This window comes from Cajanus cajan, chromosome 1, assembly GCF_000230855.2.
Source record: "Cajanus cajan strain Asha chromosome 1, NIPB_CcT2T_4, whole genome shotgun sequence".
Taxonomy (NCBI): Eukaryota; Viridiplantae; Streptophyta; class Magnoliopsida; order Fabales; family Fabaceae; genus Cajanus; species Cajanus cajan.
In genome coordinates this window covers 91203979-91228000 of record NC_138517.1, presented here as the reverse complement: position 1 = coordinate 91228000, position 24022 = coordinate 91203979, and the positions used below count along the sequence as shown (strand labels likewise).

The 24022-nt window shown below is 32.1% G+C and overlaps 4 protein-coding genes across 5 annotated transcripts; 1 reads left to right on the top strand and 3 right to left on the bottom strand.

Annotated features, from left to right (window-relative positions):
• Positions 1-1505: 1505 nt before the first annotated feature.
• Positions 1506-2233, bottom strand: LOC109804530 (ferredoxin). Its single transcript, XM_020366377.3, has one exon. The coding sequence runs from the start codon at positions 2166-2168 to the stop codon at positions 1728-1730; it is 441 nt and encodes a 146-aa protein (XP_020221966.1). The 5' UTR covers positions 2169-2233; the 3' UTR covers positions 1506-1727.
• Positions 2234-3239: 1006 nt separating this feature from the next.
• On the bottom strand, positions 3240-8734 carry LOC109803557 (transmembrane 9 superfamily member 1). The gene is made up of 12 exons (XM_020365181.3): positions 8533-8734; positions 7356-7548; positions 7153-7257; positions 6074-6091; positions 5884-5981; positions 5650-5802; positions 5387-5521; positions 5076-5242; positions 4834-4928; positions 4372-4745; positions 3914-4187; positions 3240-3758 (listed from the first exon to the last, which is right to left on the bottom strand). The coding sequence occupies exons 1-12, from the start codon at positions 8608-8610 to the stop codon at positions 3691-3693; spliced, it is 1758 nt and encodes a 585-aa protein (XP_020220770.1). The 5' UTR covers positions 8611-8734; the 3' UTR covers positions 3240-3690.
• A 4384-nt stretch (positions 8735-13118) lies between these two features.
• Positions 13119-16355, top strand: LOC109804084 (serine/threonine-protein kinase SRK2A). Of its 2 annotated transcripts, XM_020365852.3 has the most exons (9): positions 13119-13595; positions 13724-13798; positions 13936-14037; positions 14382-14435; positions 14538-14630; positions 14727-14819; positions 15340-15444; positions 15520-15618; positions 15841-16355. In XM_020365852.3, the coding sequence occupies exons 1-9, from the start codon at positions 13476-13478 to the stop codon at positions 16153-16155; spliced, it is 1056 nt and encodes a 351-aa protein (XP_020221441.1). In that variant the 5' UTR covers positions 13119-13475; the 3' UTR covers positions 16156-16355. The 2 variants fall into 2 exon arrangements, with proteins under 2 accessions (XP_020221441.1, XP_020221442.1); XM_020365853.2 differs by lacking the exon at positions 13119-13595 and having other exon boundaries at positions 13928-14037.
• A 607-nt stretch (positions 16356-16962) lies between these two features.
• TH1 (thiamine biosynthesis protein) lies at positions 16963-22441 on the bottom strand. Its single transcript, XM_020366331.3, has 10 exons — positions 22283-22441; positions 21852-22127; positions 21519-21593; positions 21085-21160; positions 20922-20997; positions 20575-20709; positions 19394-19458; positions 19107-19234; positions 18684-18940; positions 16963-17765 (listed from the first exon to the last, which is right to left on the bottom strand). The coding sequence occupies exons 1-10, from the start codon at positions 22331-22333 to the stop codon at positions 17255-17257; spliced, it is 1650 nt and encodes a 549-aa protein (XP_020221920.1). The 5' UTR covers positions 22334-22441; the 3' UTR covers positions 16963-17254.
• Positions 22442-24022: the final 1581 nt, after the last annotated feature.

The window sequence follows — 24022 nt, the reverse complement described above, 5'->3', positions numbered from 1 at the left end:
TCCTTTTTCCAAGTTGTTAAGTTTCCTCAAAAAACGAAAGGTGAAATTTCTATCTGCATTGTCGGTGTCAGCATAAGCTTTAAAAGAATTGTATTCGCATTTCTTTCATTCAAATATTTTTTTAATCTCCTTGAAGTATTGTAAAAACCTATAAGTGGGATGTAAAGGTCTATTTTTAGTTAAACCAGTAAAATTTTTCTTTTATTTTTACTGTTAGTAATTAATTATGATTGCTTAGTGAATAACATTCTACTAAATATCTAATTTTAGACAAATCTATTCATCTAAAGATAATGGATACATGTGTTTTATTGACTTAACTTATGAGTATTATGTATAATTTATTTTTCATGTATTTATCTTATATATGAATGAAAAACATACAAAACAACGTAATTATCTAATAAATATAAAATTGTTCTCATCCTTGACCTTTACTTTTCTCTGCTAAGTTTTATACTTCCGTTTTCCATTACATGTCGTCCTATCAAGTTTTATTCAACACATAAATTCGCTAACCAAACAAAATGCAATATCTAGCCTGTCTGGGAGAAATAAATTATTTTTCGAACCAAACATTGAAACATCTCCTTATTCAGTGCTGTACTATCATTTGCATAACTCAATATAAGGTTTAACTCATAACAGTATTCACATATGTTTATAATCCGACTTACATATCTCTTGATTAAATTTGTAGAGATGGCAAAACAAGATTTGCAGACCCCCAAAAATTGACAGGGCAGGTGAGGATGCTAGTTAGGTCAGGTTAACCCACTGACCTGCGTAACTTTTATTATTATTATAATTTTTTATTCTTAATGTTAAATTTAAATAAATCATATAGAATTTATTATCTAAGTAATATGTGATTTATTATGCAACTCATATATTATGCATTTGATTTATTTTATATGTAATTATAGATTTTTTGTACAATAAATTTATTTAAAGAGTTATTATTATAATTACATCTGTTTTATTATATAATAAATTTGAAATTTCTTAGACAATAAATCAAATTAGATCTATTATAATTTAATATTTATTTTATTATTTAGATATATTATTTTATACTAATTTATATGGTCCTTTATATATTAAAAAAAATATATGTTACAAGAAATAGTCAAAATAAATATATAAACTTATTTTTAAAAAAATAAAAAATTGACTCTTATCCACCCTGGGTCAGGAGGTTGAATCCCCCAACCCCGTCCTACAATGGTGAAGAGCGTGATGGCAAAGGGGAGGAAGCAAAAGTTTTACATGAGAATAAGTTGGAACTTTAGACATTAGAGAAGATAGATGTACAAAGTGATATGAAAGCTAAAAGTTTTTTTACCATACAATTTGTCTGCTAGCATTAACAACATCTATTACAAGTTAGGAACGCATTGTAGAAGTCAAGAACACTGGTAAGAAGGCATCATCATGTTGTTAAGAGTTAAGAACGAAGGTAAGACACAAGTTAGCATCAAGGAAGAAAATCCATGCACGTACGCTTGTATACAAGAAGGAAAATGGGAGTTGTTATTGAAGCAGGGAAAGAGGAAAGGATAGTGTGGAAAAAGATTATTATAGTTACAACAAGTTGACTTGGTAATACAGGCGAAGTAATGAATGCATAAGTTGCTCATCATAAATAGCATGAGAAAATGGCACAAAATTAAAGCAACATTCCTGATGATGGAAGAAACATAAAAGTGGTGAGATAGAGATATGAATTAACCAGTGAGCTCGTCCTCCCTGTGAGTCTCAATAACAACATCTGAGATAGGGTAAGCAACACAGGTGAGAACAAAACCATCAGCAATTTGGTCATCATCAAGGAAGCTACCATCTGACTGGTCCACTTGTCCATCCTTAACTTTGCCAGCACAGGAAGAGCAAGAACCAGCCCTGCATGAGAAGGGAAGGTCAATGTTTAACTCCTCTGCCTGGTCAAGAATGTAAACATCATCAGGGCACTCAAATTCCTGTGGTCCCTCTGGTGTGATCAGCTTCACCTTGTACAAGGCCATGGCTGTCACACGACCTCCACGTCCTCCTTTTACACCAAACATAACATTAGCGTTGGGGAACGCCTTCAGGCTTGTGTTCACTGGTTGCCTCCTCAGGAAGGAGGTGCTAGCCATAGTGCCAGACAATGCAGGTGTGCTGGCCATTTTCTCTTGCTACGGAAACTCTCGACTCTGCTAACTGATGCTTCTTCTTAATGGGGAGCTTGTGGAAATACTGTGGTTACATGCAACCCTATCTGCCACGTGCCATTGTTTTATGCAATATAATATATCTATCCATATCTATTATCACCACAGATTATCGACCATAATGGTTGGCACTATCTTCACCGCACAAGTTATTATTCTTTTTGAACAAATTATATGGCTCCGAAGTATATTGGTATTTGGTGATGATGATTATAAGTTTATGACAGCAACTCGATAAAATATTGCGTGGGAAGTAATGAGCCGCAAAATCCTTAATGCTTGCAATGCTATTACGCTAGTGTGGCCACATATTCCAAGCACATTTGAATACATTTTGAACAGATTGTTAAATTTTAAAGTTGGCCAAATTCAAATGTGAACACATCCAGCAGTTAAAAAATCAAAATACGGTGATTACGCTTAATGATACAATCTCAAACGGAGTGAAAAAGAAGCAAGATACTTTTCTCTCTACAACCATTCTGTATGTTTTCGAATACCATTTAAATTAGATTAAAAAAACATAATTTAAGAAAAATGTGTCAGAATATATTCCTAACATTTCTCTAAAATAATATTAACATAATATTAAATAAATACTCACGTGTTTAATATTACTTTAAAAAATTAATTCCAAGTCTAAAATTAAAGTTAAAACAACTTTAAATAACCTTTACTTTGTATAAATTTTATATTGAATCTTAGTTTTACAACTAACATTCAGAAAATGAATCTAAACATAAACCATTTCATTTCAAAATTAATTTTGTTGACATCCACCCACAGTATGAATGTTTATCCTTGCTGTGCAGCATTTTACGCCTCATGTTCTACGAAAACCTCCAAAGTACCGGAAAGGACTAAAACAGAGCACCTTTAAGAAACCGAGTATGCAGCAGCACAGAATGTTTATCCATACATTTATTCTTTGGATAAAATCGTGTCTCACGTTAGAAGGCAAAAACGAAAAATAACACGTCAATGATTAAAAACTGAAACATGGAGAGATGTGCAGGGAATAGGGAGTAGTTAGAAAGGATATTGATATTTGATACAAAATTCAGAAGCACAAAATTCATTTCCGAGACTTCATCCCCTCTACGTACAATAGCTAAACCGTGTAGGGGAATCAGACATCAGTCCGTCAATCGGGCACCTATTTATAAAAAGGATGAAAAAAGTAGTAGCAACGAGTCTCATATTTTGCTAGCTATCTAAATTATAAAGACCAATCCCTGCATTCTAAATCAAGGCTTTCAACCACAGTCAGGGAAAAAATCTCAGGGCTTTCCTAGCATAGAGAATGAATACATCCCCTAATATAGAGAAAAAAAATACATCCCCATCCTCAACCCTGTGATACTACCTGTAAACATTCTTTGGTCCCCACACATGACCAGAGCCTTCCTCTAACAAATTTATTGTCTCCACCAACAAACATATGGAAGTGCTTTGGTCTCAGACTCCTAGAAAAGCCTTAGTCACACTTGATGTTTCTGTAGATCCTCCTCACAAACAAATTCGAACCGAGATAACCCACAGCTCCTGCATATTTGGAGAAAAGCTTAATCCAATTCAGGTGATAAGAACACACTAGCATTAATACTAAAAAGAGTTATGCACCACTTAACTAAGATATCATGTTACTGTAGAGTGAACACACAATCCAAACAGAGATTACAATTAAACTGAAGACTTACCGCAGAGAATTCCCAGTCCAAGACAGAACATCAAAGTGTATCCAAAATAGAAGCTGGTTTGGAAGAAACCTGACATCTTCGTCTTCACATAGTAGTAATATACTGAGTACAAATACACATAAACAGCTGTTGAGGCAGCTGAAAAGAAAGAAGTCCATTGCCAGTGGTAGTTCTCAGCATTTAACAAAAAGTAGGTCCCCACAATTGTTACACAAACAGTAACGATGATAAGAATCAGAAAAACCAGTAGCATGAAGCCATAGACATAGTACACCTGTTTGTCACAGAGTGGAAGGGGGAAAAAACACATAAGAAACTATGCATGTACTTAGCTTTCACACGAATATAGAAATATTGTTCTCAAGATATAATGATTGGCTCTAATCGAATACAGCATATGTAAACATTACACCAAACCAAGGGAAGAAAAAAAAACTTTTAATTGCATTTTAATTCACCTTGTAATTCCAGAAGGAAGTGAATACAAAATACATCTCAATGAATATGCTGCCAAAGGGAAGCAGTCCTCCCATCAGAGAAACTACAGATGGTGTGAGGTACCACTTCTTCTCAGGAATGGGACGAGGGATGGTCTTCACACGACATGGATTATTTGGAGCACCACTCCAGTTTCTTCCAACAACTGTGCCAAGAAGTGCTAGAGGGAAAGCGATAAAAGCCCAAATAACAAAAACAACAACTATAGTACCAAAGGGGATTGCAGCCAGAGATCCATAGAATATAGCAATTGTGTTTAAGATAAATCCAATTCCAAAGCACATGAATGGAAACAGTGATGCTGTAAGGATCATGGATTTAATCCAATTTTTACCTGAAAATGAAGAGCACAGTTATCATCATTCAGAGAGAGAGAGAGAGACCCAAACAAACATGTAGCACAGTTCAATACAAATTCCTACCCCCATTGCGTGAGTACATCCCTCCACTCACATAACCAGAAATGAAAGACGTGAGAGCATAGCATACAATGAAGGTTGTGACAATGGCTCCACGTCTGCACATTGAAGGAAAATGAAGGGGGAAAGGAATGAAAAGAAAAAAATATAATCAATAGGAGAACTAGAGAAATGGAACATTCGATGATAGTTGAGATGTATATGTACAAAATAATATTATAGTTAGTTTATGGTTATGGACTTACCCAACATACAACATTCCAACAATAGCCAACAAGATGACAAGAAGAACCAGCAATGCAAGTTGAGCACCTGTACCAACAACAGCTGAAAGAACAACCAAACTGCGAGGAGGCCGAAAAACATCACCATGCACAAGTTTCCAGCCAGATTCTTCACTAACATCTCTTTCCTGGAAGTATTAGGGGATTAAAAAACAATTGACAATCAGAACCACAATGGAATATCCAGAAAAACAGAATCTGTGTTCCACACATAAATTTAAAATAATGGTAGTAATAGTAGTAGTAACAGACAGACATCAACAAAGCCTCACCAGAGTTTCCAAGTCATCATCCTCCCGAGCATACTTTGCATAGTCATTTCTCAAAGTTCGCATTAAGATCATTGACACCAATCCAGTAAGGAAGATGACCATCATAAAAGAATTAAAAATGGAGAACCAATGAATCTAGAGAAAGAAAAAGGATCAACATTCTCAGTTACATGGCTAGGACAACATGAATGAACACGGAGTAGATAACCAACAATAAACACCTCTTCAATCTAAAATACAAAGCTGGCAGCAATTATTTTCACCTGATGCTCAAAGAACGGATAGTCCAGGTATACATCAAACCGGCGTGCAAAAGTGACATTAGTAGGGGTCCATTTGACAGAATATGTCATGTCCAAAGGTCTTCCTACTTCCAGAGGCTTTGGGTTGTCATGAGTTAGATTAACATGAATGATCTGCAATAAGATGGAGATAAATAAGCACTCCATGAATCCCAAAACAGCATAAGATAGTAAAGACTATAAATAACTTCTGACCTGATCTTTATTGTATTTAACATTAATGTTCTTGTGTGTGTAAAGGACATGCTTGCCATTATCACTGTTCTTATCAGGATGTAGCTCGCCAACATACCCTTAAACATGAATGAAAGAACCATTTACAATGATGAACCAATGAAATGCAAAATCAAATCAAATAAAGAGAAAGTGGCAGTTGTAGGCATACCCCACAATGGAAGGTCATCTGAACTTGTGTTTAGCGCATCGACAATCAACAAATAGAACAACCAAGGAAAGAAAGAATGCCAAGAGTAAGTTACTCAGAAAATTTATAAAGAAGAATAAAATAATAAGGGCCAACCCATAGAATGAACCCTCACTCACGTCAATACACCTATCAAGAGTAAAGACATCAAAATATGACTGCTTAAGCAATGATTTCACACAAAGAATTCTTAACTTCATCCTTCTTTCATCTTTGATGACTATGTACATCACAAACCACCCAGCCTGATAGGACTTGTGGTTGTAGTTATTGAAGGATCAAAATTGAGCTGGGCATTGCTCTTCCAGGCTCATGCATTTTTAATTCGGTAAATGAGTGTCATGCTGTATAATCAATAATGTGTAAAATATAAGCTTCATCGTGTACACATTAATGATTTATATTTTATTTTCCCACACAATGAAATGTTGTAACTACTCATTAATAATTCTCTATGAATGTAAACATGACAAAATGTTTAATATGAATGTCTACTGTTCATAGAATTTGGGAAAGAATTCACATGACCTCACTAATGCCACAACTTACAAAGAAAGACATAAGTCAAGTACATTTCTTCAATTTAAAGAACTCTGATTTTTCAATTGAAACTATTGCACAAAATTCAGTATAACCATGCATTCAATAATTTAATCAAAGACCTAGCTGTGAGCCTCTCCTTCCCTATCAGCACTGAACTAGGCTTCTCAGACTCTCAAAAGCAATTGCATGAATACAAGAGCAGGTATCTTCCTGGATGATTGTAAGATTTAATCACAATTAAAATCTATTGTTGGGCTTCCAGTTGCATGTCCCTGAAGTTGATTCAAACACTGTATCTAACAGCTGATTGGGTAGCAAAGACAGAGTTAAAGGCAATATCCTGCAGGGTGGATATTATTTAGCCCAGCCCCCTTAGTTTATGCAATGGCCAAATACGGGAGAAAAAAAAATGTTGCCAGTGTCTAGAATTTCTTGACTGTCCAATTGTATAATCACTCTAACAATTCTCTAATACGTGAAAGAACAGTGCAACATACCCATGAAGAATTCAAGCCAGTAATTATTCTCAATTGCATCCTTGAACTGCTTAACCTTTGCTTCATCAAGTTCCACACGGCAATAGGTGGTCTTTTCCACATTTGCTTAATAATTTAAAATAAAGAAAAAACGAAAACTGTTAAAACCAGTTTGTCTACCGATAGGTCTGTTGAAATAAATAGGATGAAAGAAGCCTCCATACCTAGGAATTTTATATCAAGTTGGCTATCAATGAGTTCATTGCCACCTAGGACCTCACCGAGACCACCCCATTTGTGTGCAGCATTACCAGGTGGACGGCAAAACGGTAGGCTGTAATAATTGTATGTTTCTTGTGGATTGTTATAAGGACCAACTTTGTTTACCCAAAGGATAACCTGCTCGTCTTGTTGATACTGCAACAAAATGCAATACATGTTTAAAACAGATAGCCATTGATGACTGGAAGCTACTTACAAATAAAAGAAACAGAGATTATCTTTACTCCTACCTCAAGTAAATGAGGTGCGATTCATTGATACAACAATTAAAATTACAACTGCTTAATGACATTTATAAGAACATTCGATATGTTAATTCAGAACATTCATGTAAAGTGTAACAACTACTACTTTCACGTATGTTGCAACCATGAGTTGATTCATTATATGAGGTTAACATGAAACTCGTACGACACAGAGCACAAACACTTCCACCAACATTAACAAGCTTCTACCAAGGGGAAGACTCTGACACCCAATCTCCTGATATCTAAAGAAGTAGAAACTCTTATCCTATGCACTCAATTGTTTCCAAACCGAAGTTTCCCATCGGATAGGTATGTCAATGTCACTATGTGCATCATTTTAGCCTTTAAAATACTAAAAAAAAATTGCTAATAGACATCACAGGAGACCTAGAACTGTATAACCCACCGCTCTCGAAATTTCCAACTTAAGAAAAGGGCTATATAAAAAGGATCATCGTTTGCAATACTAAGACAGATAAACAACAATAACGAAGCTTGTACGTCGAAATAATGTATGAAAACTAAACACTTAAGCAACCAAACAACGACGAATTCCCCTATGTAATTCTCATATTAACTTAATGCGAAAGGAAGAGAATAGTTGGAATTCCAAACACAGCCAACACCACGATCCACGAATCAAAAAATTCACAAGGAAGAGTCGAAATTGAAATCCACATCGAAAATGATAATGTAAATGGTTAATAAAGGTGCATAACGGAGAGGAGCGAGGAAAGAGCTGAGATCTAATGCCGAATCGCGAAACGACATCGTGGAGGGTGAAAACGCAAAAGGAAAGGGGAGCTGAGAAAATAAAAGCGGAATTGAAAAGCAGATCTAATCGGAGAGTAGATGGATCGGAAAATGTTACCCTGTGATCCGACTCGGAGGCGAAGGCCGGAGAGAGGAGGAAGAGGAAGAGGAGAGAGAATCTGGAGAAGATGGACATGGCGGATCTGAATTCTTAAGAGAAAGAGAACACACGACCCTTCAACTTGAACTTCAACTTGAACGATTCTGACTCTCTCTCTTTCTCTCTTTGCAACTCATTACTATTTTTTTTTCACCATCAATCAACACAACTTTCTATTACTTACGCTACACTAAAAACAAAACTCTTTTTTTAATCTCTAAATCTTTTATTTTGTATAATTAAATTATTTAAAGCAAATTATTTTAATATATGAATTATATTTTTATTTTTATAATAAAAACTTAAATAATTATATATAATATTAATTAATAATGAATATATTATTAAACATTAATCCTTAATTAAGGTGATTATAAATTTATAATTCTATATTTATGTTAGAGATTGAACCTGAATGGCGAATGAAAATTTTGGTAAGAATATTACTAATTTGTGCCTATGATATGGTTATTATTATTAGAAAAATCACTAAGTGCTGAAAACTTGGCCTGAGATTCTATTGGGCTTTTGGTGATTACATGTCTACTATACAACAAAAATTTTCTCCTGTGATGAAAAAAAATGTACAATAGAATTGATCCAATGGGCCATGGCTAGATTCTGATTCATGAAGCTTCAGGGCCCTTCGCCATTGTTGACCTTAAAAAGGGACACCCTACCCATAAATGCGAGGTTGCGACAATAATATACAACAGTTTTTAATACGGTTTATTTTTAAAAGAAATGATCAATCAGTTTCTTTACCCCACATATGAAATTAAAATTACAGCTTCTAGTTTTAATCATGTTAAAATATAATTATTTTATGACAGCGATTCATATGCTCGGATTATATTTAAAAAGTTTAAATGCTAGTAACAGATCTTCTATTATTTACTAAAATTTATTAAAAATTACTGAATTTTTTAACTTTGACTTCATATTTAATGAAACCCATGCATAATTTATAATTATGTGTTTCTTTTGATCAATTTTAAGCAATAGGCAGAGTAAATGGTCATTTGTATCCTTAAATTTAGAAGACATTGTGATATTGGTTCTTAAAAATACAGAAAATTATAAAATAGACTTTTGAATGTATAAATAAACAATCACAATAATTTAAAATGTGGCTAAAATGATATTGATATATATTCGGGGACTAAAATGAAGGTAAGTAGTTAAATTTGATTAGATAATTGACATTAAGGAACTTATTTAATAATTTCTTATTATAAAAAACTAATATAACAAAACATTTTGAATTTTGGAACCAAGGTGAGACTTTATTCAATAGTAGCAAGAGTGGGGAAAAAAAAAAGTTAAAAAGTGTGTTATTAATATTACTCTAAAAAATATTAAACGTGTAAATTTAAAATTTAATCAAATTGTAATCTTATTTTAAACTTTTAATTAGTGAGAATTCAACTTAATATTAAGGCAGCTCAGCACTTACATATATATTCAACAAAATTATCTTGAGACCTTGAATGGAGGATGTTATGAATTGTGTTATGTTAGATTTGAGGAAAAAAAATAAACATATAACAATAATAATATTAATAATGATAATATGTTTGATAAATATGAGGTAAGAAATTTGTAGTAGTGATATTAAGAATATTGATAATGACAGGAATGACAATGAGTAACATTTGTTATAAGATAATGTTGATAACAATAATTATAATTATGATGATATAATGATGATAACGGTAATTGTAGTAATAATAATAATAATAAAATGCTATAATGATGTATCTATTAAATATGTTATCAATATATTAAATGTTTTAATATATTTTTAATTAATTTAAAATGAATAAGTTTTGTTGTTGATTTTATAATTATTTATTTATTTTTTTGTGACATCTTTACACTTAATAATTATTATTCAAAATAAAATAATAAAGCAACTACCTAAAGTTCATATACATACAATTCCTAAAAATACAATGCTAATATATATAGAGTTAATTACTTATACGTTGTCAGTGTAAAGTTTTTTTTATACTGACAACCAATTATATATTTTAATTGTGTTATGTCACTGTTAAAAGTAAATGTGTTTATAGTGACATGACACAATTAAAAAATATAATTGGTTGTCAGTGTAAAAAAAATTTTACACTGACAATATATAGGTGATTAACTCATATATATATATATATATATATATATATATATATATATATAGTAGTCCAAACTATATACTAAATTGTCGGTCAAACAATTCTACTAAAAATTATATAATAATAGCCCTCTAACTACACTACCATCTAAGAGCATGACTTTTCAGGTGTCAAACTCATCAAGCTTAACCCTGTCTTGCTCTCATAAAAACCCTAAACCCTAAACTCTCATAAAAACATAATCATCATTATCCAATCATCAAAAAACATGCAAATGGTAAGTTAAAGTATGAGAAGGATAAACATTAACAAACACAAAAATGTAAAGATAATTTTATATAAAAAATATAACCATATAGTTTTTTAGTTCCTACTACTATTATACACTTATATATTTAATTGAAGGTTATGTAACAATCTAAAGTAACATCCATGACTATCTATAATATCATGCTAACATGCGACACTATGAAAAAAAAATAGATCTCCAAAATAAATATTATTCATTACCTTAAAATAATTGCTAGAGATAAAAATATTGGTTTCAAATTTTTTAAAATAAAAGATTTTTTTTTATATAAAAATTAAAATCCAAATCCATCTATTTTACTAGGAAAAACAACGGTTTTGAATTTAAAAGACATGATAAAACATTTATTTTACAGGAAATAAAATAAAAAATCACTAATTTTTTAAGGATTGAAAACATATTTAAATTTATTTAAAATAGTTAGATATAAAAAAATAGAATTTTATCTTTTTTATATTTGTTTTGAAGAAAAAACATAATTCAATTTTAGTTAGTTTAGTCACTCTTTAAAAGTTTTGTGATTTTACTAACCACTCTAATTAAATATTGGCGTAAGTGACAATATAATTTATATAATTATTTTTAATAGGACATAATTATACTTCTCATACACGTTTCCTCGTGCATCACACGATTCCATCGATCAATTAAAAATATTTAAAAGAAAATATTTTAAAAAAATGTTACATTTAATGTTACTTATATATACTTAAAGTGACTTTTAATAATACGGAAGTCTAATATAAATTTTTATCAATAGTGTTATTAAAAATACCAGTGATACATCCATTATATTTTTAATATGATTTTAGTAGAATCTTTTTTATTATTAATTATTTAATATTTAATCAGTGTTAGGAAATCTCTTATACCAAACGTTGTTCCAAAAACATTAATTAATAATTAAGAAACATTAAAAGCGTAACATTTAAGTATTTTCCATACATTAAATATTTTAAAAAAATGTTATGTAACAATTATCTGAAAATAAAGGTCGACAGAAGTGGAATGAAGAATAACAAAAAAAAAAACGTACATATAAATTATATTTTAAATTTATAATAAATAATTTATATTATAAAATATATTTTCATCTATTTATTAATAGTTTATTTTAAAATATTAATTTTTAATTTATAAATAACTATAATAAATAAAAAAATTTAAAAAAAATATTTTTTATAAAAAAATCTTTAAAATATTCTCATGCTATATAATAATTTGTATTTAATATATAAAAATTGTTAAAAAACTATAAAGTGAACTAAAATATAAGCGCACAACCAAAAATGGAGGAATCTTGAAAGGCAAGAAAATTACACCATTCTACGACTTATACATAGAGGGTAAAACAAAAGGGGTAAAAATGAATAATTAAATAGTTGATTAAATTAATCAATAATAAAGTAAATAAATTATTGTCATCGATAACAAGATGATAAAAAAGATGTCATTCTCAAATCATGTCATTTGGAGTGAGGGATAACTGATAAAAGATAAAAGAAGATGAATGATTAAGAATAGCTCCACCTCAACTCCACTCTAGTGCATCATGCCAATACCTATTATTTTATTTTATTTTTCTTTCTCTCCGTTTTCTACTCTATCTTCTATACTTTATTTTCAAACCATATTTAATGTATATTGTTTGTCATTTATATCTTAAACTGTTCCACCAGAAGTACATAATTTGGTTCCTTCAAATTATTTTGTATGTTAACAAAATAATTCATGTCATAATTTTAATTATTTAAGAAAATTTGTATGAAGTATAATAAATTACACGAATTTCATTTCTTTTATGAAGTTTAATTCAATTGGTCGAACATTGTGTAAATTATTGTAAAGTTTCTCACAAAAATTATCAAATGATATAGAATGTATTAAAAATAATTATTTAATGATATGTAGACATACATCTATAGTTAAAAATATAACTTATACAACTTTATTATAGTTTTCAATACAAATTTATAATTTCTTACCATATTATTAACATCTAAAATGTAATCATCAATTTTTATTTTTATTTTATTATATAGAAGAAAAGAACAAACTTTTGTAGGATAATGATAAAGATTGGAGTGAGATAAATTTGAAAAGGATGTGAGAAGGTGCAATGATGTTGGAGGCATAGAATGATAGAAAGCAGATATTCATATTCATTCTTTCCAACATCAACACACTCTCTTTCTTTTGTCTCTTTCTCCCTTCCCTGAGTTAAATTTGCAACAATTCTTCTGTTCCTCGAATAAACTATTCAACACTTTTCTTTTATTATATAAATCTCCAAATTGCGCACACGATTCTTTGCTTTCCTTGGAAACTCTCCCAAATCCCACTACCCATCACTCTCCTCTCTCATAAATTCCCCATCTTTTTGTTCTCTCTCCATTCCCCCATTTGGGTCATCTCCACCACCTCGCTTTCATTCAAAGCTCGCAAATTTCCGATTCGGCATGGACAAATACGAGCTCGTCAAGGACATAGGATCTGGGAATTTTGGAGTGGCCAGACTCATGCGCCACAAAGACACCAAAGAGCTTGTTGCCATGAAATACATTGAACGGGGTCACAAGGTTAGGTTCCACTCCTTTCATTTTCACTGTAAATTTTTTATTTTTATTTTTTGCAATTCATGTTGTGGATTATTTGTAATCATGAGATGATTCAACTTTGTATTTTGTGATTGATTGGTGTTTTCCAGATCGATGAGAATGTTGCTAGGGAAATCATTAACCATAGAAGTCTTCGGCACCCCAATATTATTCGGTTCAAGGAGGTCTGTACTCTATAGTCTGTATGTACATATGGTATGATCTTGTTGTGGTTGTGGGTGAGATTGAGAGTGAGAGTACTAATGGCTTTCTTGGGTTGTGGCATGTTTGGGTTGTTTATTATGTGGTTTCAGTTTTGCAGGTGGTTTTGACTCCCACACATCTTGGTATTGTTATGGAGTATGCAGCTGGTGGAGAGCTCTTCGAGCGAATTTGCAGTGCTGGAAGATTCAGTGAAGATGAGGTTTCCTCTCTTTCCGAATATTATTTTTTAATTTTTCAAATGAAGTTATTTTATAGTTTCAAAATTACAATGCTTATAGCTCGCATCTTTTGCCTTCGTTTGATGAGTAGATGTAGGAACCTGTGTAGAAAATGAAATGGCATTGTATCTCAAATACTTGTTAAAGCTTTTAAATTTTGTAGCTTGACTGACTATCATTCATTCGTAGACTTGTTCATTTCCACTTAAGTACTTGTTAAAGGCACAGTCTTCCTACTCCCACTTCATTCTTAAATCTTAGCAACCAAGTGCTTGGGGATTCTATAATTTGTTTCTCATTCTTGTTGTCTTCTCTACATTTCCAGGCTCGATATTTCTTCCAGCAGCTCATCTCAGGAGTTAGCTACTGTCATTCCATGGTGATTAGAATTATTATTACGGGAATGGGTTGTTTCAGTTGGCAATTTTTTTTTTGCATCCTTGCGCCTATTTTCTATGTAATTTTCCTTCTTTTTTTGCAGCAAATCTGCCATCGAGACTTGAAGCTGGAGAACACCTTATTGGATGGCAGCCCTGCCCCGCGGCTCAAAATTTGTGATTTTGGTTATTCTAAGGTTCGATTATAGAGTGATATTAACACCAATTGCTTTAAATAAGTTATTAAGTCATTTTTGACAAGTTTTGCTGATGAAAACCTTTTGTTTTTTCAGTCATCCCTGCTTCATTCTAGGCCTAAGTCAACAGTGGGAACTCCAGCCTACATTGCACCTGAGGTTCTTTCACGTAGAGAGTATGATGGAAAGGTAATATTGTTTCTATAATGGAGTAAGATTAAGAATGTCTTGGAATAGTTCAGCACACACATGAACTTCTCATAGTCAGAGGAGGGCTAGAAATAAAATGAATCATAATAATTTCTATTGGTACAAGGCCTTTAAACAATATAGTTATGCTTGATGTGTTATGTAATTATAGATGTGACATTGTGCATTATGCGCAATTTCTTGATGTGTCCACGTTAACTGGCCGAATAATATGGAAAAAATAGTGCGTGAATTGGGTAGTTCACAATGAAAATTGTAAATATTATTTTCCGTAGCACAAGGTGTCTAGTAGTTACTTCTTAAAATGCTCTTTACAAAAATTTCCATCTAAAGGAAGGCGGGCTTTATTTTTGTTATTCATGTTTGTTCTGACTCTCCCTCCACATTTGAAGTATTTTGGCCCCAGATAGCTTAAATCCTGCTTGATGATTTTCCCGCATATAACACATCAATGATGTTCATTTTTGTATTTCTTCTATGCTGTTTTGTATATGTTCAGTTAGCAGATGTATGGTCATGTGGAGTGACTCTTTATGTAATGCTGGTGGGAGCATACCCATTTGAAGATCAGGAGGATCCCAAAAATTTTAGGAAAACCATCAATGTACTTTTCTCCATCATCTAAGTTGATTAATTTATAATTTGTATACACTTTCTGACTCTTTGCATTCTTATACAGCGAATTATGGCTGTTCAATACAAGATCCCAGACTATGTTCACATATCTCAAGACTGCAGACATCTGCTATCTCGCATTTTTGTGGCAAATCCAGTTAGGGTATGCACATACTACCTGCGCATGATATCACTTGAAGTGTCCTCATAACTGTTCAACAATTTCATAATCATAGTTTTTGGTGTTTTTTCAGTCTTTTACTATATTTCAGACATGGACTGATATGGGAGTGTAGTGCTTCTAAGCTACCCCCTTTCTCCTCCTGTCACAAGTGGATATTTTATGGTAAAATAAATTGTCACTCCATATTATGATTTACTGCAGAGAATCACCATTAAGGAAATCAAGTCCCACCCATGGTTTTTAAAGAACTTGCCTAGAGAATTAACAGAAGTAGCTCAAGCTGCCTACTACAGAAAAGAAAACCCAACCTTTTCTCTTCAGAGTATAGAAGACATCATGAATATTGTTGAGGAGGCCAAGAGTCCACCTCTGGCATCCAGGTCAATCGGAGGATTTGGCTGGGGAGGAGAAGAAGAAGAGGATGAAACAAAAGAAGCAGAGGCTGAGCCCGAAGAAGATGAGTATGAAAAGAGAGTCAAGGAGGCACAGGCAAGCGGTGAATTTCATGTCAGTTAAAAATGGTGTAGTTTTCGATAGAACAATAGATTCTTGGTTTCCTTTGCACTTGGTTAACTTCAACTAAGGTGTGAATGTTTTGCTCGTATGTATAAAATTCAGTTTTCTGCATAGGAAATAGTGGAATAAATGAATGTACATTTTTCTTAATGTTGTGCAAGGTTGTTAATTGTGACTATGTTACAAGTATTTGACTTGTCCTTTTTGCGCTTCATCCCACTCTTCTCCCTATCTATCTCGCAGCAGGGTATTCAGGCAAAATGTTTCTTTCCTATTGGTTTTATGACTATGCTGGCAGTGGTGCCTGTTTGTTGCAAGATGTATCAGCTATATATAACTGGTAGAAGCTTTAATTCGTGTAACTTGAAATCTTGGAAAGAAAAATATAACTTTTTTACGAGTATGATATTCATCAAAGTAAAGTACCCAACTTTGATTCACATTAATTTGAATTCAAGTGAAAAGAAGCATTTTTCAGTGTTGTATAGATTCTTATATTTTTATATCAAGAATCTTTCTTAGACCCAGGAACCTTAAAGAGAAATATCTCAAAATAGACAATAGACAAGGTCGATAACAAGTCTGAGCTGACGGGCATTTATTTAATTTTATTAAGAAACAAAACTCTTTTTTGACATTTAGTTAAATTATATTTTTATTCGGTCAATACCCTATTTAGCTAGCGTTCTGAGGCATTATCATTGGAAAACAGTGTTAAAAATTGTCTAACTGATTATTTTAAGGATTTCCCACCAACTTTGCTGCCGCTAGCATAGTTGATAAAGAACAAAATGCAAAGCATAATAGTTTTCCCGAACAATCAATCTTGGGATCATTCAAGTTGTAAATCAACAGGTACGAACATCCAACAAAGGCAAATGAATGAACCTCCAAATGTTTTGTTCTGCCCCAATATTGAGCATAGCGTAAATTCTTCTATAGAAAATTTGCAAGTTTAGCATGGTTCTGAAAAGAATCTGCAATTGTATATATTTCCATTCTATGTAAAACCATATATGATTGTTTTAACCACTCCCTTGACTAGAACTCAGCAAAATTGCTCCCACATCCGTCATATTCATTGTATCAAGAATGCTGCCTAACTTAATAACGCGTGCAAGTTTCTTGTCTCAGTCAAAATGCATTCCCTATCAAACAGAGCAGAAACGACAGCAACCCCTTTCAGATTTGGCACACCAATTTCCATGACTGCACGTGCATTTGACAGACCAATGCCACCAATTGCAACCACAGGCAATTTTGAGACCTGGCTCACTTCCTTCAAGCCCTCTAAGCCTATTGTACGATTATTAGCCTTTGTGTTGGTGGGATATACACCACCACAACCAATGTAATCAGCACCATCAATCAATGCTTGTTTTGCTTGCTCAGGCGTCTTGCAAGATACACCAATTATCTTCTCAGGACCAAGGAGAGTTCTTACAAGACTTGCAGGCATGTCAGACTGACCAACATGAACACCATCAGCATCACAAGCAAGGGCTACATCTATACGATCATTTATAAGCAGAGGTACTCCGTAGGAATGGCATATTTTAATGCATTCTTTGGCAGCTTCAAGAAAATCCCGTGTCTCAGCATCCTTTTCCCTGAAGAAGCAGAGATGTAAATCAGGCCAAAATAATTCATGCTTGTTGAAGTTGAAACTATGGAGATTTAGGTATTGATTGAGGTAAAGCACAGAACAGGGATTGGATATTCGGTTGTGTTTTGAAGTGATACTTCCAATCCTAACTAAATAAGGAAACAAACCATGAGATAATAAGGAAATATAGAAACTAATTCTAAGATATACTCAAAATCTCTTTGAGATAGAATCAAGATATTTTGGATGTTTTCCATTTATTGTAACAATGCCTGTGCTTGAGTCTCCACTGGAAGTAAAAATCAAACATGCATCATCAGACCCTTCAATTAAAGTTACAAAACTAACATTTCTAAATTCAAGAATATTGTAATCACAAAGACAAATTAAAATCAAGCAATCGTTGATCTGAGGATTCACTTTATAAATTGCTAATCAAGATTCAAGGCACAACAGGAATTACTGTCTGCCAGCCGAATGCTTTTCTTTAAAGGATAGCCTAATGTCATTTCAATTATGATACAATATCTGTTTTCATGGAAGGCGTGACGTTAGATAGCCAGCCAGAGACGTTTAGGTTCTCAGTAATTTGTTAAGCCAAGTAGAGATATGACCAAAGAAATGGAATAGACAGATATTGGTGATGATAAAATTAGACGAACAAGATTATAATACATTTTGATGCCCTGGTTGATTTAAAGAGAATGAAATACAAGGAAATAAATAAAAAAATTCAATAAGATTGAGATTATTCATGATAAAAAAGTAAATATTAATTTCCAGATCTTTAGGACAGTCCGCTTGGCATATTAAACCAAAGAGAATTATATCTGCTATCAAATACTGATGGTAAGAATCTCAGATATTCTATACGATGTATACAATATTACTAAAAAAGAAAAGCACATTTGAAGAAACAAACCTTAATTGAACAATGGTAGCACCTCCTTCAACAGCAGCTTTAACAGCTTCAGCAATAGAACGGCCCCACTTCCTATTCATAGTCGAATCTGTTACAGCATATAGCAACAAATCATTTGGATTGAACCTCTTCTGCCTACAAGAACTCTGATTGATGTTCTTAAGTGCCAAAAAATGGTCAAAAGGGCCTTGAGCTCCATTTCCAATCACCAAGTCTCTACTATAATCCAGGGCAGTTTCAACAAAATGTTTAGCTGTCTGCCAGAATCCAGATATGTAAAAATATTAAAATTATAGCATATTCCATCTTTCAATCTCTTTTATTTGCATTGTTTCTTTTCTAGTGAAAAAAAAGGGGGTAAATCATGGGCATTGCCCCATGAGGTCCTTCAGTATTAATATCAATTAAGATAGTTGAACAAACCTTAACTGAAGAAAGCATGGATGAACCTTTTGCCAGCTCTGCTGCTATGCATGATGCCAAGGTACAACCAGTACCATGAGTATTGGTAGTATTTACACGCGACGAGCGCAGCTCATAGAATTCCTCACCTGCAAAACTCAAGACCTAGAAATGGAGTTTATTTTTAACAAAGATTTGGACATACACAAACAGAAGGTAAAGGGGAAAAGTTTGTATGTCTTGTAGATTTTGTTTATTTTTTGGGTGGGGGGCATTGTGTGCCATAGAATTGAAGACTTGAATCTCACCATTGAAGAATACATCAATAGCATCTACTGAATTAGGGAGGTCACCACCCTTGACAAGTACATTCCTGCAATGAAAAATTATCTGTAAAAACACAATTCTTTGAAGTCGGAGCTTTTTATATTTTATTTTTATGACCTGTATGATGTATCCATGAAGTGCAACTCTCATATATACAACACGCTCACAATTTCAGCTAATAGAAAGCAAGCAAAGCAATTGTTAGGCATCATTGCTTTAGGTAAACAGTTTGATACTCTACTTTGTGCAGGTCAATATAAACAGCAATATGATAAGCACAGAATGGATTCTGAACTCCAAAAGTACTACTAAGGTCCTCAGGGCCATAGTAGACATTCAATCAAATAATCAATTCATTTCCATAGATCATCAAATTTCACAAGAAGTAATTTACACGAGATATTTATAAAATACAGTGAATTCTTTTGGAAATGTTGCTACACGTATGAGTCTGTGTTCTGGCTATTGTATCAGTCATTTAGATATAAACAGTATCAAGTGTATATTTTCTTCCAAGTCTCTTGGGAAAGTCTGAAGAAAAATAAGCAAGAATAAAATGAAGGCAGTACAATACTACTATAATATAGGAAAATATTTTACTAGTGAATATGTCATGTGATGTGAGATATTTTCAAATTCAGCTGAAATATACCATACATATGATTTCACCTATGTTCTTCTGACTTCAGAAACTCATTTCACTATATAGTTATAATATCTATCCAAAAGTAATTTACTAAATATTACCTATTTGGAAGTATGTCTTTAGTAAGGCATGTTTCTCCCTCAAGATAATCAAGTAATAGAGGAAAAAACCAGTTCATCATTGTTACAGATTTGATTTATCAGTACTGCTTAGTGCTTTCGCACTTACTGATATTATTTCCTCATAGTTTTAATTTTGTCAAAAACATGAAATGACAATTTAAAAGGTCCATGAGTCATATATTTTAAAGTTCAAGCTGTACCAAACAAGTAGTTTAATGTTGGAAGTCTGCATGCTACTACTCATGCAGCTAAGTTCTGCCCAAAAGGAAACTTATATTTTGATATTACTGCAATTTTTTTAAAGCATAGAAGCAGTAAGAGACAAGAAATAGTTTTAAAACATGATTTAGTTTGACTGGAACCAAATATTCAAATATATTAAACAGCAACAAACCTAGGACCCAAATCATGTATCAATTTTGCAGCAGCACGCATGTCAGAAACTGATTTCAGTGGCACATCACCAATTAAAACTGATGCCTCTTTTATATTTGGGGTGACAATGTCAGCCATGGGAAGCAGCTCCTCCCTGCATTCAGAATCCAATAATAAGCAGAGTCAATTTCATTTGAAATAAAAACCAATAGACAGAAATCTATAACAAAGAAAATCAAGCATAAGACTACTACATAAGCAAAGGATTTTGAATAGTATCTGGATCCTTCAGTGAAGACTAAAGAAAGTGAAAAAAAAAAATCATCTCAAACAGTTATAGCACAGTGCAAGTTCAAAAAGACATACCGAAATCCATTAAGAACAGAAGGACCTGCAAGTACATCCCCACTGGTAGATATCATGACAGGATCAACCACAAGAGCTGCCTTCAACAAAAACGAAGTCAGCAAAGATGCCATTCCAATTGCAATTAAATAAATACGTTATAATTTTCTGTACAATTGAATACCTTTGATGGGAAATTTCCTAAGGCTCTGACAAAGGACCTTCACTATTTTAAGAGAGGGCAGCATGCCTGTTTTAACCTAAAGACATAGCATAATTAGTTCAAATGGAATAATAATAATAATAATAATAGCAACTACCATTAAGGCATCAACCAAGATGTGAATCAAGCAGAACAGAAAGTCAGCAACCCTCATAACGGAGTAGATCAAATTTCAATATAAGATCAGATTCATACAAATGATGAAAATGGGGCTAGGGAAAACAACAACATTGAATTTAAGAAGCAAGCTATGCTGAAAAGTGGGGAACATTAGCAATCCATGAACTTGCTTGCTAGAACGCACCAAGTCATCAACATGCCCAATAGGTTTCTAAATCAATCCTGTCTCCTAATAGTTGAAAGTAATAGCTGTTGCGATCACTATTTAGACTTACCACATCAACATGCATATCAGAAAGCACAGACTGCAGCTGCTTTGCCACAAAATCCTCAGGTACAATGTCCACTCCCTAGCAATTGCCACAGATTTGAGAAAAGGGACAGAAAGAGCAATATAAAATCTGAATTTTTAAGTGTTGGTATCAGTGTTTGAATATCAACAAAATTAGCAGTTGGCCACATCTCAGTTCATTATATGAAAAAGCCTTGAACTAACCCCACTAAACTTGAAGCTGCTTTGTTAAGTCATGAAATAAAGTTGTTGCCTTTTCATGTTTCTAAATACTTTGGCAGCAAGAGTGACGAAATTGACATGAAAGAAAGCAAACCTGAACCCCAACAGTGTTCTGTGCAGTAACAGCAGTGATGACAGTGGAACAGTAGACCCGGCGAGCAGCACAAGCCTTAAGATCAGCTTGGATTCCAGCACCAGCCCCAGAATCAGAGCCAGCAACAGTCAGCACGTGTGGGATTTTGTTGTCAGAAGTGGCCATCATATTCATATCTGCTTCTTGCACCTTCACAAAATTCACCCTGAGACTCTTTGTATTAGTATGTGAATTCCAAAATGGGAACCTCAAACTCCTCCTCACATGTGGGGCTACCTGCCCACATAAACACAACAATCACGTGTTAACAACACATCTTTCACGGACAACATATGAACTGCGAGATTACTTTATCTTTCTGTTCAAATAGATTCTTCGTTATTGTTCAATGAGTGATATTGGAATTTATGAGAAGATGAAAAAGTGGGTACCTGAACACCATAATCAAAGTGGCAACACAGCAACTGAGTGCTCGCCGCCATTCTCTTCTGTCATCATTTTTCTGGGTCGGAATAATCTTCTAACTTATATGAATCCAACAAATTAACCCTTTTTGTTAATTTCACTTAACATGAATCCCAGGATGAAGTTTTGTTGACTTCCATGCGTGAAAGTTACAGCACTAATAATAGAACAAGGCTCATGTTAAACAGTAAAAGAGCGTGGATAAAAGAAAATAGTAAAAGAGTTTAAAAGTTTTTTTTTAATCATGATATTCATATGTAATAATAATATCATTAAAAATAATGACTAAAAATTTAAGCCGCAAGATAATTTATGATTCGATGATGATTATAATATTTTTTTATGGTTTTTCTTATATATTAGGGGAAAATGTTTCCTTATTATTTAAAGAATAAGATAAATGGTTAATTAGCACTTATAAGATATTTGAGGAGTAAAAATTTATATGAAAAAATAAAAGAAAAGACAAAAATTATATAAAACACAGTAGAAGGAAAATATGTACACTAAAAATGATTTTTTTCTCTCTTTATTATGTGTATAAATCTATGAATGGATAGTCATAAAAATATTTTTAAGGACTATAATTAGATGATGATAAATTAAAAAAATTATTTAATATTTATAAGGACTATTCTTTCAGGAGGACATTTTTAAAAAAATTCTTGAAATTTTAAAAAAATTATTATCACTCGTATATTTGATTGTTTAATATTTATCTCTTTTAGTTTATTTTTTTTATCTTTATTTTAAGAATAAATACTCAATTTGATCTCTAAAGTTTTAAGATGTTATCCTATTGTTTTTAAAAATTAAAAAATATTAAAATTAATCTTTAAAAGTGTAAATTGACAATTATGGTAGTTGAAATTTCCAAAAAAAAAATTGTGCAACTAAAAGGGTAATATTAATATATATTTAAAAACTAAAAAGATAACAATTAATTAAATTTAAAATTTTATTTTAGAAACTAATTCTACAATTTCTGATTTCTTAAGGTCTAATTCCAAATTCTACGAACAAAATGGATTTTACTCTTATTTTTTAAATTAAATTTCAATGCTTTTATAGGAAATTTTCAAATAATTAAAAATAACTAATATTATGATATAAACTACTTATCATAAATTTAAATTTTTTTTATATTTATGTATCCATAAATTTTATTTATATAAAAATATTTATCTTGAATATTACACCTACTAAACTACCGGTATAAATTAATTATCAATAAAATTGATTTTATATCAATAATATGTTTAAAAATTATTAGTATTTCAATAAATACATAAAAAGAAGTTCAAAATAAAATATTTTTTAAACTAAAAATATAGAATCATATGATATCATTTTAAATATGATTCAAAGTATTCATAAATTGACTTTTTTATTTTAAATATGACTTAAAGTAATAATGGATTGAATTTAGTATTTTTTGTCCCCTATACAACAAGTATACAAATATGTTTGAGTGAGCAGTAATGTTCCCTTCAAGCATCCAATACAACTCATATAAGTCACAAGACTCGATCACCATTTTACTAATTCATGTTAATTGTGTTCGTTGTTGAATTTAATATTTTAATGTAATAATTTAATATACTTGGAAAAGTTAATCTTATATGAACGAAGCTAATAAATTTAATTATAATAAAGATACTAATTATGATTTTTTTTTCTTTCAATTATAAAAGTTTATATTAAAA

What these genes read in the sequence shown, in the direction of transcription:
- LOC109803557 (XM_020365181.3), bottom strand. Translation starts at nt 8,610, where the DNA reads ATGTCCATCTTCTCCAGATTCTCTCTCCTCTTCCTCTTCCTCCTCTCT. An exon ending in GTTGGAATGTTGTATGTTGG is followed by an intron (nt 4,929 to 5,075) that starts GTAAGTCCATAA and finishes TTCAATGTGCAG; the next exon opens with ACGTGGAGCCATTGTCACAA. An exon ending in CTTCCTTCTGGAATTACAAG is followed by an intron (nt 4,188 to 4,371) that starts GTGAATTAAAAT and finishes TGTGACAAACAG; the next exon opens with GTGTACTATGTCTATGGCTT.
- LOC109804530 (XM_020366377.3), bottom strand. Translation starts at nt 2,168, where the DNA reads ATGGCCAGCACACCTGCATTGTCTGGCACTATGGCTAGCACCTCCTTC.
- TH1 (XM_020366331.3), bottom strand. Translation starts at nt 22,333, where the DNA reads ATGGCGGCGAGCACTCAGTTGCTGTGTTGCCACTTTGATTATGGTGTT. An exon ending in AGAACACTGTTGGGGTTCAG is followed by an intron (nt 21,594 to 21,851) that starts GTTTGCTTTCTT and finishes GGCAATTGCTAG; the next exon opens with GGAGTGGACATTGTACCTGA. An exon ending in ATACATGATTTGGGTCCTAG is followed by an intron (nt 19,459 to 20,574) that starts GTTTGTTGCTGT and finishes TTTTCATTGCAG; the next exon opens with GAATGTACTTGTCAAGGGTG.
- LOC109804084 (XM_020365852.3), top strand. Translation starts at nt 13,476, where the DNA reads ATGGACAAATACGAGCTCGTCAAGGACATAGGATCTGGGAATTTTGGA. An exon ending in ACATTGAACGGGGTCACAAG is followed by an intron (nt 13,596 to 13,723) that starts GTTAGGTTCCAC and finishes GGTGTTTTCCAG; the next exon opens with ATCGATGAGAATGTTGCTAG. An exon ending in TTAGCTACTGTCATTCCATG is followed by an intron (nt 14,436 to 14,537) that starts GTGATTAGAATT and finishes CTTTTTTTGCAG; the next exon opens with CAAATCTGCCATCGAGACTT.